This window comes from Coloeus monedula (genome assembly GCF_965178545.1).
Source record: "Coloeus monedula genome assembly, chromosome: 4".
In the NCBI taxonomy this organism is placed as follows: domain Eukaryota; kingdom Metazoa; phylum Chordata; class Aves; order Passeriformes; family Corvidae; genus Coloeus; species Coloeus monedula.
The window spans coordinates 26,587,236-26,602,343 of record NC_138784.1 but is presented as its reverse complement, the minus strand read 5'-3'; the positions used below and the strand labels follow the sequence as shown (position 1 = coordinate 26,602,343).

Sequence of the window (15,108 nt, the reverse complement as noted above, 5' to 3'; positions counted from 1 at the left end):
CCCCGGGTCCTCACCAGGTGATACCAAATGGCCGCCAAGGTGCTTCCTGGGAGAGGCGTTTTGACGTGAAGAGACTTCCTAAAGCAGCGCAACAAGCTGAGAAAGCACAGCGGGTAGCTCAGATTTCAGGAAGTTCTCCTGGGCAACATGAACCCAATGGTACTGCAGGAGTGTGAAAATGTGGCCGCTGTCCCGTTATTTTAGCAGACTTACCACTTCTGGAAAGTGCCCCGAGGTGGCACTGCTGCTTTGCAGCACAGGGATGCACCTGAGCCAGGGGAGAGCAGCGCCCACAGTAATGTCAATGCAAGAGGTACGAGGGAAGTCTCTCCCAGACCAGAAAGCTGCAGGTAGGAGCAGCCAGGAGACAAGATCATGGAGCAGCTCGGGCTACAGCAGAACACAGTGCTGCTACAATAGGTCTTCTAACTCCACACCACTTCCACCCAGCCATGGGAAGTGTCCTCCTTGTACCGTGTCATGATTTATGAAAATAAAGGCTCGCATTCCTGAAACCCCGGGAGTTCACTGTGTGTCTGACCCCATGGCTTTCCTTTGAGAGTCCTGGGCGTTAGCTCACGGCTCTGCTGCATGGGAGAGCAGCTCCTTGCCTTCTGGTACTCGAGCACCCAAATCCGGGAAGGCATCTCTACTCACCCATCAGCATGCCATGGTAGGCACACTTGGAAGTACTCATATTCTGGAGTAAGCATCCACACATTAACTGATGATAAATGTGTAACCACACCTCAACAAATCCTATATGTGAGCATAACCCTAAACTCAACGAAAAATTCAGCACCCAATTGCATGCAAAGTAGCTGCGTACTAAGAAACCATTCTGGGAGCTTCAGTGCATCTGAGAAGAGTCCACATTTCCAGAGGTGGGAGACTGTAACCAGGGTCTGATCCACAAGGCCACAGATTCTGCGGAAATATCAATGCTGGGGTTAGTAACACACAGTAATACCCATCCAAGACTGCCTGACTCACAGTGTTGTGGAGGCAACTCAAAGAAACAGTACGGGAATAGCTGTCCTGGTGGACTCAGCGAATGTCTCCCCCAGAAAGTAGCTGAGGATGTTTTGGTAAACCTTGTCCAAGGCAATGGCACAGCGGTAAATTATTAACATTGTTTCTGTACATTCCCCTGCCACTGAGTGGGAGCAGGAAAATCATAAACCACAAACAAAACCCAGAATCTGTGAAGGCACCTGAATGCTTCCCTTTGAGAGGTATCTGGTGGAGAACTGGGAAAAGGGGTTGCATGATATCCTGGAGCAAATGGTAACTGAGGCAAAAAACAATCAGACTGTAAAAGAAGAATAAATCTCTCCCCAGTTCCAACCTAGCTCAGCACACTGAGCACTGCTAGAGAGAGAATGCAAGCTAACTGTTGAGCAGAAAGCATTGGATGTTCCACACAGGCTGGTTTTGATTTCGGAAAATAATTCAGGAATTACTGGGAGAGGGAGGGGGGCTGTCCACTGCCACATGTCAGGCGAGCCTAATAGGGCGCTGTATGAATATGATCTGACCAGATGGTCTACTTAAATCCTAAATGGTAGGCAGGTCAAAGAAAAAGCTACTGGCTTTGTGCAGAGGGTATTTTCGTTTCCCCAGTGAAAATATTAGCAGCATCCTATCGGAAAAGCAAGGTGAGAGACTGACTAGGAGAGTGCGTGCTGCTCTTGTCCCCTTCACAGAAACCCCCAGAGGAGCTGAGCTTATCAGGGAGCTCAATCCAGACCCACAGCCCCTCAGTTCCGGGGGGCACTGCAGTAATAACAGCAAATTTGAAGAGATGCACGCCCCACACGCCGCCTCTCCCAAACTCCGGGCTCTAAAAGGATTTAAGGGAAGACCCGAAGCGGGGAAGCAGCTCAAGAGCCGCACCTTGTGCATCCTCGTAAGGGCCGTGGAGGCGCGGGGGAGCAGACAAGAGGTGCCCGGCACGGCGGCACGTCCCACCCGTGCGGCCCCGGAGGGCGGGCGGCCGCCATCAGCTCCGCGGTCCCGCCCCCCGCCCGCAGAGCCCGGGCGGGATGGCGGCGGCTCGGGGCCGGGTGCTCTGTCTCTTCGACGTGGACGGGACCCTGACGCCGGCCCGGCAGGTAGCGGGGCGCGGGGGCGCGCGGCTCTGGGGGGCGAGGCCGGCGAGGCGGAGCTCGTCCCGCCGGCTGCGGCCTCACCCGCTGCTTCCCCGCCAGAAAATCGAGCCGGAGGTGGACGCGTTCCTGCGGGAGCTGCGGCAGAGGGTGCACATCGGCGTGGTGGGAGGCTCCGACTATGCCAAGATAGCCGAGCAGCTGGGGGAAGGGGACGAAGGTGAGCGCGGCGGACGAGGTCTCCCGGGGGTCGCCTGTGCCCTAAATCCAACCCCAAGGCTGCACTTGGAGTGGCTGGCCGTGCCCAGGCGGGAGCTGCTGCTTGGCTCCCTCTCCCTGCGTGGAGGGCAGGCAGGGATGCTCCAATCCATGCTGCCGGCTCCAGCGTCAGTTTTGTACGAGCTTCGTCAGAGCTCTGACAGCTTCACGGCTCCCAGGCAATTTTCGCCTCCCTGCTGCTCCGTGGTGGGGTCCCCGCAGGTTCCTCGTCATGTTCCAATGGGAACATGGGGTAGAGTAGGGAGTGGGAGGGCAAGGGGGCAGCACCTGCCTCCTCTACCGCGTTCTCCTCCAGCATGGATGACAAGCGCCACTGGGCTCCAAGCTCTGCCTCCCACTTCGTTAAGTGGAGGGAGGCCGAGAAATTCCCGGCTGAGGCTGATTGCTGCTGAGTCGCCAGTGCGGCGTGTCTGGGTTGCAGGGGGGGCTGGAGTTAGATAACTAGTAACCACATCAGCCCAGCAGCCTGGCAGTGGGGAGGGCACAGGAGAGAGCAGAGTAGCACGTATGTAGTGGAAAGCCAGACATGTCTGAGCCCTTATCTTCGTCCTGCAACTGATTCAGCCCGTGACCTCGGTCAGGTCGTTTCCCCTTGCATGCGTCAGCTCCCCACCCGTGAGCAGGAGATAATCTCCTCATCCACTTTGTGGAAAGCAAGGAGCGTAGGATGGCCAGTGGCCCTTTGCAGAGCACAGGAGCTGCAGAAGGCACAGTACTAAGGAAGCAGGAAGATGGTTCACTCAGTCCTGAGCCCAGTCCTTTTAGCCCCTTTTCCCAGGCAGTAGTTATGTTTCCTCTTTTGTTTCCTCCCCTCTCAGTCATTGATAAGTTTGACTACGTCTTCGCAGAGAATGGCACAGTGCAATACAAGAATGGGCAGCTGGTCTCCAAGCAGGTAAGTCCAGCTCCCTTTGCAGCCATGGCTCTCCTGCCCTGTGCACCGGGGGGAGCAGCGCCTATCCTACCCAGGCAGACAGGCAGCCTCTTCTCCCCAGTTGCTCCCTCTTCCAGGTGGGTTTCATGGGAAGTCAAGCGTCTTCACTTGCCCTTCTCTTTCTGCAGGCCATTCAGGACCACTTGGGGGAGGAGCTACTGCAGGATCTGATCAACTTCTGTCTCAACTACATGGCGCTGCTGAAGCTGCCCAAGAAACGGTAACGGCCCAAGCGTACACGAGTGGAAGTCATGACATTGATTTCTGGGGAGCTGAGCTCCAGAGCTCTCCTAAAAAGAGCTGATCTATGGAGCTTGTCTTGCTCTGGGTTTTATCTTAGCATCCAGAGGCCCTGTGTAGGATCACTGTCTCCCTGAGCTGGGCACCTTGGCAAATAATGGAGGAGGGTCTTTGTCCTGAAGAGTCTGCACTCTGTTTTAGCATAATGCCTGCTCTTTTGCCCCTTGGATTTTCCTCCCTGGGAAGCAGGGTGCAGCCACCGTGTGTATCTCATTTAGGACAATGGTACCAGCTTGCTACTGGTCAGGGCATCAGGCATCACTGGCAGTATATGTTTCCAGACAGGCAAACAATGGATCTTAAGAGGGGAAGTCCAGCCCCTGAGCACACAGTTTCTCACTGTTTCTAACCCAGTGTCCCTGGCTGGCCCTGCTCTGCTCCATACCCTGTGTTGCTCTCTTTACCTTGGGATCCAGCAGCCAGAGGGTGAGCTGGGTTGGTATACCTCTGCTGAAGGAAGACCAGGCCACTACCAGGACAAGAAAGGGTAGTATTCCATTGGATCTGCTCACTCTGTTAGCACAGAAAGAGAGAGAACCAATGGCATGAAGTGGAAGGGGGGAGCAGGAGGGCCTCTTTCAGAGGCAGTCTGCAATTAAACCAGCCTGGGTGCAGGGTCAAACCTCACCTCAGACCACAGTTTCAAGAACATGTGAGCCACCGAGGGCTGTTGAGAGCAGCAGCTCTGCCCTCCCCTTGCCATGGCTGGTTTTTTTCCTGCTCTCCCCTTGTGTTTCTACAGTGAACCCGAGCAGGTGAACTGTGGGGTTGAAATTAATCTGGTAGAAGTTGCTAAACTGTGATCCAGATTAGTTGCTTGATATGAGTCACCACATGGCAATACAAGGACCAGTGAGAGGGGCTAGGGTGGCTCCTTGCAACAGGACTGCTGGCTGAACAGGCCCCCGAAAGCACAGGCTGGGACCCAGAAGCCTCAAGGCTGTTTGGTTGCCTAATTGCTGTCTGGTTACCCAACAGCCTTGGCGAAGTTTCAGCTTCCAAGTAGCTCTGTGGATTTAGGCTTATGGGATTTCTAGCAAAGCAAGGACTTTAACCCACATCTCCCAAGTCTTGGCCTGGAGTGTGAGCCACCAAACCCTTGGTGCTGCAGAGATGCTGCTCCCAGCCTGCAGGCATGGCTGCCTGTGTGTCCATTCCCCATGATGTTCCTCACTGTGCCAGGAGATAGGAGGGGGAGAGCTTTTTCTCCAGACTCAGGGTGGTAAGCACTTTATCACAGAGAAACAGCAGGCAGGGCTGGGAGGGACAATAAGCTCAGGGGTCCTCAGCTGGACCGGGCAGGGGATCTCCCTCTCCAGCACAAGAGCTTCAATCTGTTTTCACACTGGCAGGGCTGCCATCCCCTGTTGTTTCTGTCCCACCAGTGCTGGTATACCTGTCTGACCCCTTAATAAGCAAACAGAAGTAGCTGGGTTTTTAGCAGAGAGAAAAGAAGGGAGCAGTTTTCTGCCAGCTCAGTGTTTTCAACCAGCCCACTGAGGAAGCGGCCGAGAAGTGACCCCAGCACAAGGTGAGGGTGGCCAGCATGAACTGGATCCTGTCTGTGCAAGCTTAGATAAGAGCTGAAGTCAAAGGTGCAGGGGTCAAGAGGGAGATAAAAAGACTCTGATTTGTGTCCCTCGAGGAGGTCCTGATTGCTCCTCAGCCTGCTGCCGGACATCAACAGTGAGTTACACTGACCTGGGCCATCCCACTGCCCCAAGGTAGTGCCATCTTCAGCCAGCCCACACAGCATTTCTGAAGAGCCTCATGGGGTAGAGGTGCCACAGCCTCATCAGGCAGCTGGTCCAGGCCAGGCAGTGGCTGCCCTTGCAGTTATCACAACATTAGAAAACGTTACCCGTCATCTTCCCTAAGCTCGTTGCTTCCAGCCCATCCCCAGGGCACACAGGAACTGTTTATTCCTCTTCTCTCATAGTCTCTTTTTATAAAACTGTGAGCCCCTTGGGACCTTAAGCAGTTGTTGATGCCTGTTCTGTGCCTGGTGTGAAGCTCTCACAAGTGGGCATGGCTTCTCTCCTCCTGCATGTTCTTGCAGAGCCTCACTAAGCAGCCATCCTCCTGGAAAGGTTGTTTTTCTCTCCCTGCCCCAGTAACCTTGTGTCTTTGCCCACCCACAGAGGGACCTTCATCGAGTTTCGCAATGGGATGTTGAACATCTCCCCCATCGGTCGGAGCTGCACCCCAGAGGAGCGAATCGAGTTCTCCGAGCTGGACAAGGTACGAGGGCCAGACCTGGGCTCACCCTCCCCTTTGCTGGTTTTGCACAACCACAGATCTCAGGTCTTACGTGCTCCCCCCCTTCCCAAGGAGAAGGGAGGTCCAGCTTTGAGCTGTCTGTATGCAGCAAGGTGGAGACAGGACTGGGAGTCAGAAAACCCAAGGGAAGACACAGATGCGTGGAAGAAATTTGATTTCATTGGGGACCACCAGTGCAAGGGGGTGGCTAGCAGGATTCCCTGTACTGTGGGAGAGCCCCAGGGAACGAGGCAGTTATTTAACAGTGTGTTTCCTCATTTACAGTACCCAAAGATGGCCCAGCAGCTATCTTCTCTCTCCCACTCCCCCAGCCCCAACAGCTGGAACTACTGGGCTTTCCGGACACGGCAGATCTGCTGGGCAGGTCTCTGCAGGATTTGGCCCATGCTCATACCAGTTTCTGCCTGGGGAAGCTTCTTGGGGTTGAGGGATCAGTTGGTCTTTGCAAGACTTTTTAAGCAAAACTGGAGGCTTTGTGTTATGAACTGGGCTGTGGGAAACTGCAGCAGTTGCATTTCATTGCCAGGGAAGGTCTGGGGTCTGCTCCTCCCAATGGAGTGAGCTGGTGGCCTGCTTGGACACTGGGCAGGACTGGTGGAAGCTGGCTAAATGGCATGACACTGGGGCCCAGTGCAGGTGGGGAGGGAGCAGAGCTGCCCAGCAGACAGGTTACAGTGGATTCTGGGAGACTATCAACATCCAGTTATTCAAACCCTCTTTTCTTCCCTTTCCTCCTTATCCTCCGCAGAAAGAGCGGATACGGGAGAAGTTCGTGGCAGCCTTGCAGAGGGAATTTGCTGGCAAAGGCTTGCGTTTCTCTCGAGGTGAGCGGGGAGGGCTTCCTTGGCTTTGCTTTTATTGTGTTTCCCATAAAATTCTGTGAAGGAGAGCAGGAATCCAGACTGTTCCCTCTGAGTGTCTGGAAACCCTGGGAAGAGCAGAAGGAGTTTTTAGTCCTGGAGAGCTGCCACAGGGGAGTCATGTTTGCATCCATGACGTCTGCATCCATGCAGAGAATAAACCGTGCTGCAGACTTGCCTCCCTGGGAATCGGCCAGACAGTCAAGTTTCTATCCCATGACATTATCCCTGCCTTAATCTCAGTTAGTGGAGCCCACTGCTGCCCAGTGGGTCTGTTCTGGGTCAAGCATCAGCAGCAGGGTGGCCAGCAGAGCCCCAGGCACGTGTACTCTTCTTGAGGAATGAGACAGGAGCCTAATCCATGTCTTGGCTCTGGGATTTTCTTGGGACAGTTATCAGTAAAGGGAACATCTTTCTTCCTGGAGGAAGAGCTGACAAGGGGTAAGGAGGTTGCAGCTCGCTGCCATGGGCTTTTGTCAGGCCGCTTCTTAGGGTGGTTCTGACAGCCACCTTACCAAAGGTGAGGAGCTGAAGGAGGGGCTTGAGCAATCCTGGGGGTCTGGCCAGGACAGGGAGTAAAATGGGGGTGTGTAAGTTGTGGGGATGATGCTGGAAGAGGATCCTCTGCAGGGGTGTGCCATGTGGCAGCCCAGCGCAAGGGCAAGGGGTTGGTGAGGCTGAGGCAGAGGGTGACACCCCGGGCCCTCTGATCCTCCAAGAGCTTTTCTCTGAGAGCCTTCGCTTGCCTTCAGCATCCTGCCAAGGGCATCCTGTGCTGCCCACAGCACTGGCACACACTGTTTGTCACAGCAGAGAAAGACAAGGTCCCTGCTGCTGTGTCCCCTCAGGCATGGGGCGTGAGAGCAGGACAATGGGCCTTTCTCTCTGGACATTGGGAAGCTGCCACGAAGAGCCCAGTCCTGTTGTATAAAAACATGAAGGGGAGCTGTGGGCCCCCCGCTCCTCCACAAAGAAAATGTGGCACTCTCAGGTCAGGCATCTGAGAGAAGGGCACACAGAAACAGCTCTTCTGCCAGGCTGGCTCCATGTGCCTTCTCCCTGGCTGTGGAGGATGCAAGGCCCAGAGGTGGTGGGAGGTCTCCAAGGCCCAGAGGTGGTGGGAGGTCTCCCTGCAGCCCCCCAGGCCCCTGCTCTGCCTAGGGGAGCGACAGTGCTGGCTGGTTCACACCACCTCTTCTCCCTTTGATTTCCTACCTGCTCCAGCTGGCATCAGGAGCCCCTTCTTGCTGCCCAGCTCTCTTTAGAAGGTGAGAATGCAGTGAAAGGCAGTGTTTTTCACAGGTAAATTACTTTGGATGCAAAACCAGAGGATGTCACCAGGTTTAGCTCCTGCTCTGATGCTGGATCCTGCTGCAAGCCTGCGGCCATCCCCACCTCTGAGCTCTTAGGGCAATTGCTCCCATCTTCATAACAGTGCCCTGTCCAGTTTCTCTGCTCCAAGGTGGGACATACAGGCTCCATTCTCAGCTTCCCAGGCTCCAAGGAATCCCCAAACCAACAGGGACACTCCAAACAGCCACGAAGGGGAAGTGCATAGCATCAGGACTTGCATGTTTGAACAGCCTGGGGTGTTGGTGCCTCTCCTTCAGCAGGAACTGACCCTGTGATTATCTGTCTACTCACCCCCTTCCTTAGGAGGTAGGATTATCACTTAAGGAGAGCGTGAAATGCCAGGATTTCTGGTGGATACTCCAGTAGATTGCCTGGAGAAGATGAGCTGACTGGCAGGAGGACACACATCCCAGCTCAAATCCCTCTACCTCTGCTCTGAGTGAGACGTAAACGTATGTGTGCCCTAAGCTGCAGGCTTTATTTTGGGAAGAGCAGGTCTCCTGTCTTGGTGCTGGGACAAGGGTCTGTCTGCAGCCCGTGGACACAGTGGGGCAACTTGAGAGGAGGGGGAAGGTGCTGCCTCCAAGCACCCCCAAAAGGCAGCCAAGTGCTGGGGTAAACTCTGCCTGGTCTAAGAGCAAGGGCTGGGAAGTTTGTTAACCCTTGGTGGCTGTGGGTGTCCATGTCCACGTGCATGTTCTCTGGGGAAGCTCCCTTCCCACTGTATGGTGGTCACGTCTGACTCGGTGCCTCTGCAGATGTTGGCAACCCTCACTTAACTCTTGTGTGAAGAGGTGACAGGTCAGGGTCATGCCCTGATTGTGTCGATGGGTTCATGGTACCTCCACTGGTCCTTGGTCCTTGATCAGTGTGCAGAGACAGTGTGCAGGAAACCCCAGTCCCTGCGCAGTTAAGGAGCATCAGAACAGTGGTTTTAGAAGGGCCAGTGATGTCCAGGCAGGAGCCTAGGAGAGACTTTGGTGCCAGTCTCCAAGGTCATTGTCCCCTGTTGGGACACAGAATGTGCTGGTACTGTCTGCAAGGCGTGACCCTAAATCTCCCCCCAGAAGATGCCTCTCTTGGGAAGAACCCACTGGTTCCTGCTTGCCTGTAGGGAAGCTGTGCTAATGGCACCCCAGCCATGCTGATGTCACTGCAGCCTGTTGTCATAGGAACAGCCTCTGCCACTATCCTAGCCACGTGCCAAGAGGAACACCAAGGCAGAGCTGCTGGTTGTGGCTGCTGTTTGTGATGGGGTCTCCCCCCAGACATCCAGCCCTCTCCCATCCTCCTGCCCATCCTAGGGTGGGGGGATACTCTGCCAGCTCCCAGCAACACTGCCTGATGCCCTCCCTTCTCCTGGCAGGTGGCATGATCAGCTTTGATGTCTTCCCAGAGGGCTGGGACAAACGCTACTGCCTCAATGTGCTCGACGACGAGAGATTTGACACCATCCACTTCTTTGGGAATGAGACGACCCCTGTGAGTATGCCCCACTTGCCCCACACATGGCTGCTTTCTCTCCTGCTGCTCCATCATGGGTCCTGTGGGTCCCATGGTCCCACTGGTGCCGACACAGACCTTTAGTGGTGTGAGGGGGGAAGATGCTGCCCTTTGCTGTGGGTTTGTGATGCTCTCATGATGGCAGCAGGTCTGCTGGCTTGCGGGGAAATCACTTTGGATTCACTGTGCTGGGAAGCAGGTCCACCTCAGCATTGCTTTCCTTGCCCCAGCACCTTCAGGAGGGCAGCAGCCACTCCTGTGGCTTGCATGACCCAGAACACAAGCCCCCAGCACTTAGGAGAGAATTCCTCAATAGCAGGAACAGCTTCACCTGCCCTTTAGAGCAGTGGAGGATGATGCATCCTTACTGCTGTAGATCAGCTTGGTCATCCACTCAGCTCTCCCATATGCTGGCAGCCTCTGCTCCCCAAATGTGCCCAGCCCACCTTCTGCTAGCCCCTCCACAGGTAGGGCAGGGGTTAACCCCAGGCTCCTGGACAAGCTTTGCTGATCTGGGACTTTCCCCATCTTTTCTATGCTCCTCCCCTGGCACTGAAGAGGGAGGCAAGAGGGAGGGAGCAGAGCTCCCAGCCCAGCCTCTTCTGCCCCCCTGGGCCATCAGAGCCCTGCCTTCCCCTGCCCACCAAGTCCCTGCCTGCCCAGCCACTGGCTCCCAGCCCAGCTCCCCACGGGACAGAGCAAAATGCGGATTCATGGATGAGGTTGTTCTGGCAAGACCCTGCTAATGCTGTCCCTATTTTCTATTCCCCTGCAGGGAGGGAACGATTATGAAATCTATGATGATCCCCGCACTGTAGGACACAGTGTCCAGTCCCCCCAGGACACGGTCCAGCGATGCCGCGAAATCTTCTTTCCAGAAAGAGCAAATGAGTGCTGACTACCCAGTCCCTGCATCCCTGCCCCAGTCCCACCCTCTCCCCCCACCAGGAAAAGCACCTTCATTTGAGGAATCTGCTCAGGGTAGACCAAAAAAACACTTGACAGAGCTGGTCAGGATGTAACACGTGAGTGTGGGTGGGTGGCAGGAGGGGGCCTTGGTTGAGCAGCCCCTCAGCACTCCCCGTGTGTGGCTGGGGGCTGTGGTACCAGACCCTCCTTGCCTCCAGAGAAACTCCTCTCTTGACAGTTCAGCTGTGGTGGGAGGTGATGCAGATGCTTCTGTGATCAGAAAGCATTTGAAAGGGCCAAAGACTGAGTGTGTGTCCTCTCCTCTCCTCTCCTCTCCTCTCCTCTCCTCTCCTCTCCTCTCCTCTCCTCTCCTCTCCTCTCCTCTCCTCTCCTCTCCTCTCCTCTCCTCTCCTCTCCTCTCCTCTCCTCTCCTCTCCTCTCCTCTCCTCTCCTCTCCTCTCCTCTCCTCTCCTCTCCTCTCCTCTCCTCTCCTCTCCTCTCCTCTCCTCTCCTCTCCTCTCCTCTCCTCTCCTCTCCTCTCCTCTCCTCTCCTCTCCTCTCCTCTCCCACTTGGTTTCTCTTTAACACTTGTGCATGAGGGAACATGTGGCTCACCTTTCTATCCCCTTTGCACCTTGGCCAGAGAGGCTGCAGCTGCTGAGGCTTGAGGCATTCACTGGAGCTGCTCCGAGGCAGGAGGCCAGGAAGGCTGTTTGCTCCAAGCCTGTGGTAGGAAGGAGTAGCTGAGATCCCAGCTTGTTGCACCATTGTGCTTTCTAATGGAGAGGTAACCATGTCCTTCCCCTCAGTGCCACAGTGTGCCAGTCCCTCCCTACAGATGACCTGGGAACGATAGCTGTAACGTGACTGGGCTGCTGCTCTAAGCTTTGCTTGGGTGCATGAAGAAACTAATTCTTCTCTTTAGCTTACAAAAAAACCCTAGGGTTTATTTTCTATATTATTATTCTCTATTTTCAAGTCAGACCTTGCCTGGCACAGCTGGATGCTATGGAACCATTTGGGGTAGAAGGCTTTCCAGTGGTCTTCCCACTCCTGTGTCCTTTGGGCATCACAGAATCACAGAATTGTTAGGTTTGGAAGGGACCTCTGGAAATCATCTAGTCCAACCCTCCTGCCAAGGCAGGGTCACATAGAGCAGGTGACAGGAATGTGTCCAGGTGGGTTTTGAATGTCTCCAGAAATGGAGACTCCCCAATCTCCCTGGGCAGCCTGTTCCAGTGCTCTGCCACCCTCAATGTAAAGAAGTTCTTCCTCATGTTGAGGTGGAACCTCATGTGTTTTAGTTTATGGCCATTGCTCATCACTCTTCGGTGGGCACCACCAAAGAGAATCTGGCACCATCCTCTTGGCATCTGCCTTTGAGGTATTTATATGCATTAATGAGATCCTCTCTGAGTCTTCTCTTCTCCAGACTAAACAGGCCCAGCTCCTGCAGCCTTTCCTCATAAGAGAGATGTCCTTATAAAACCGTACCCAGGGCATTCATAACAGACCAAGTCTCCTTCCTTCCCCAGTGCTCAGCTTTCCATCCTGCTGCCAGAGACATTTTCAGAGGGGGCCAACACCAGCCATACCTGGTTTATGGAGCTACTGGATGTACCTGCTCAGCAGTGCCCTCCAAGCTTGCTTTTCCACTCCATCTCATCCCACACACTCAGTTTACATGCTCACCTTTAGGGAGACAGGATGTCCAGTGTCCATGTCGTATGTCCTGTTCCTCTCTCTGGATCTTTGTGGGTTGCAAACCCACATCTCTCCTTCAGCCTTTGACCTTCTCCCTCATGTTGTCCTTTTATTCCCAGCAGTTGCATTGGGGTATGTGGCCACAGTGGTGGCACTCGTCACAACTTGGTGCTCAAAAGGAGCTCAGGGATCCCCTCCAGGGAGATGTCCTGCTTGTAAGCTCCTCAGGGTACACAGATCTGGTGTTTGTGGACCTGGAGAATGCTGGAGGTTCCTGTAAACCCTTCCCCATTGCTCCCAAGGAGCCTTTCTCACCTCATCCCTGCTGGTATGGCACTGCCCTGTCTCTTGGTCCTGTTTTCTCTCCCCTTTTTCTTCTCTTCCTGGTTTCCTCATCGTGGCTCTCCATTTTCCACTGGCAGCTGGACTGCAGAGAGAAGTTTCTCAGCTGGCTACCACCGCCTACTCAAGGCACTCCCATCTTCCTCAGGCGAGAGACACTGGTGCTTTTAGACCCGGGGCAGGGCTCCCACATTGCCACGGGCACAGTCCCTGGTGGCCCTTGGCACTGCTGCCTGGCCACAGGAGCAGGGATACTGCATGACCAGTGCTGGTGGGGTGCTGTCTCCTCCACCTAACTGCACCTCCTAACTACAACACATCAGATCTCTGATGCAGTACGTTTGCATGAGCACAGCGGTCTGCCCAGCATCTGGAAATCCCCATCAAATCCATGAATTCCTCTTTCTACCCAGAGAAGATTTCTGTGTGGGAGAAGAGGACCTGTTGGAGAAGCTTGTGTGCAGGATACCCTTTTCACAGGTCACAGGTTTTGGCCCTCCACTGCAATCTTCATGGAGAAATTGTGTTTTGTGGTTCCTTCCTCTGTTTCACTGTGGATCAGGTTATGTGTGAGTCTCGGGGAGTTTATTTTTCCTGTAAGTCTGTTCATAGCCAGCAGGACCTCTAGTGAGCTTAGTGATGAGTGAAGAGCAGGATCTGACCCTGACAGCATGGGGCACCATGGTGGCCTTGGGGGCTGAGGTGACTTGCACCTTTGAAGGGAAAGGCAGGCTCTGCCCAAGGCTGCCCCTGGTGCATCCATGCTCAGGATGGGGGAGTTGTGGGGCGAGCAGAACAGAGGCAGAGATGACCTTTGAGACACCAGCCATCGCTTTCTCTGCTCAGGAGCTCACGCATGCACAGGTGGGATCAAGTTCAGGAGCCTTCCCTGTTCCTGTCTCTGTCTTATACCAAGCTTGGGCTAATTGAGGGCACGCCCCACCTGGAAAACCCCCATCCTGCTAGAGGGATGAGGAAGAGGAGGATAGCATCAAAAGTAGCTGGGGCAGCCCCAGGGTCTCAGAGCCACGGAATAGTTGAAGGGCCCTCTGGAGACCACCTTGTCCCACACCCCTGCTCAGGCAGGGCCCCTGGGAGTCCAGGCTGCCTGTGTTGTGTTTTTGCAGGCAGGGCTGATGCATGCTGGGATGGGAGCCCTACTCCTAGGGGATATTTCATGTCTGTCCCTGAGACCCCTTTGCCACGATGCTCCTCTCATGGTCAGTGCCCACAGCATAAGCGGGGGTTTCTCCCCATGGATGTGATTGAGCAGACATGGCAGGCCCCACGCCTGGGACTGTCTTGCTGTATGGATCCATATCAGTGTGAGATGGGCAGCTCCTGTCTGGCTGATAATACTGTTAAATGAGAAATATATTTAAATACATAGAGATGTATATTAAAAAAATTTAAATCAATCCTATTAAAACCACAACACACAGCAGTTGGAGGCAGTGTGTGCTTTGTGCCAGGCTGTGCAGGGTGAAAGGCAGCCAGACAACAGGCAAGACACACTTCAAAGTCCCCACAGCAGTGGGGGACCAGACCCAGTCCTGGTCACCCCTCAGGGTGAGCAGCAACCTCTGGAGCACCTCCAGCCCCGGGACATACTGTGGGTGAGTCCGTCCTGGTGTCTGGATAAATTCCTGGGTCCTTTACTGAGAGAGTCACCAGTGCCATCACTGTGACACACACACAGAGGACAAAGAGCCAGGATGGGCAGGGCTCATGGGAAAGTCACTTTTAATGGTTTATTGCCAATGTTACAAAGGTTGACACATGGTCAGACAGGCGGGAACCACACCAGAGTTGTAAAAACACCAACGAGTCTAGGGTTTTAGTTCATTTCCAAAAAAAAAAAATCCAACAGTTTGCCTTGGCCAAGCTGACTGCATGTCCTGGGGATGCCTGGAGCCTGAGCCACAGTTGCCACAGCCCCTGGGAGAGCCAGGCTTCAGGTTGGCAGTGAGATGGGCCAGAGGGTCCCAGGGCAGTCCCCACACCAGCATGGGTGGTCCTCCTGAATCCACAGGGCCCAGCTGTCCTGGATGGCACCAGCCTTGCTCTGCTCCTCTTCCCACTTAGCCCTGTCGGCAACAGCGGCAGCAAAAAAGGTCCCCACTCTATCCACTGGCAGTGCCAGTAGCTCCTGCTGAGAAGATGCTCTGGGAGCTGCCTATAACTTCCTGCCCTGCTCAAGGGGTCCTGATGGCACCCCACTGTCTCCAACCCTGCTTGGAACCCTTTAAGATGCTGGTAATTCCTGGAGCATCAGGGCCATTCCCCTGGGGTGAGCTCAGGACCAGCCCAGTGCATGTTGTCCCTGTCCCAGTGCCCTCTGTGCTGCCACTCCCTGGGGCTGTGGGAGCCCACCTGGCCAGGGTATGGCAGAGAAAACCAAAAACTAAATTTGTGCTTTGTATACGAGACCCTGCCTACACCGAGGGGCTGGGGAGGATGTGGCTGCGCTCGCCCCATGGCCGAGGCTGCTCAGACCCCTCAGCCCCTCACCACCCCAGCAAGCTACAGACATGCA

At 54.8% G+C, this 15,108-nt stretch overlaps 1 protein-coding gene across 6 annotated transcripts; it reads left to right on the top strand.

Annotated features, from left to right (window-relative positions):
* The first annotated feature begins 2,036 nt into the window (after window positions 1-2,036).
* PMM1 (phosphomannomutase 1) lies at window positions 2,037-14,009 on the top strand. 6 transcript variants are annotated; one of them, XR_014226327.1, is made up of 10 exons: window positions 2,037-2,114; window positions 2,211-2,328; window positions 3,206-3,282; window positions 3,450-3,541; window positions 5,763-5,862; window positions 6,650-6,725; window positions 9,481-9,596; window positions 10,393-10,642; window positions 12,062-12,251; window positions 12,350-14,009. XR_014226327.1 is itself a non-coding variant. In XM_082279743.1 (8 exons), the coding sequence occupies exons 1-8, from the start codon at window positions 2,046-2,048 to the stop codon at window positions 10,513-10,515; spliced, it is 771 nt and encodes a 256-aa protein (XP_082135869.1). In that variant the 5' UTR covers window positions 2,037-2,045; the 3' UTR covers window positions 10,516-10,864. The 6 variants fall into 6 exon arrangements, 1 of the variants encoding a protein (XP_082135869.1); XR_014226328.1 differs by having other exon boundaries at window positions 12,062-12,558; window positions 12,653-14,009; XR_014226326.1 differs by having other exon boundaries at window positions 3,236-3,282; window positions 12,062-14,009.
* The last annotated feature ends 1,099 nt before the right edge of the window (window positions 14,010-15,108 follow it).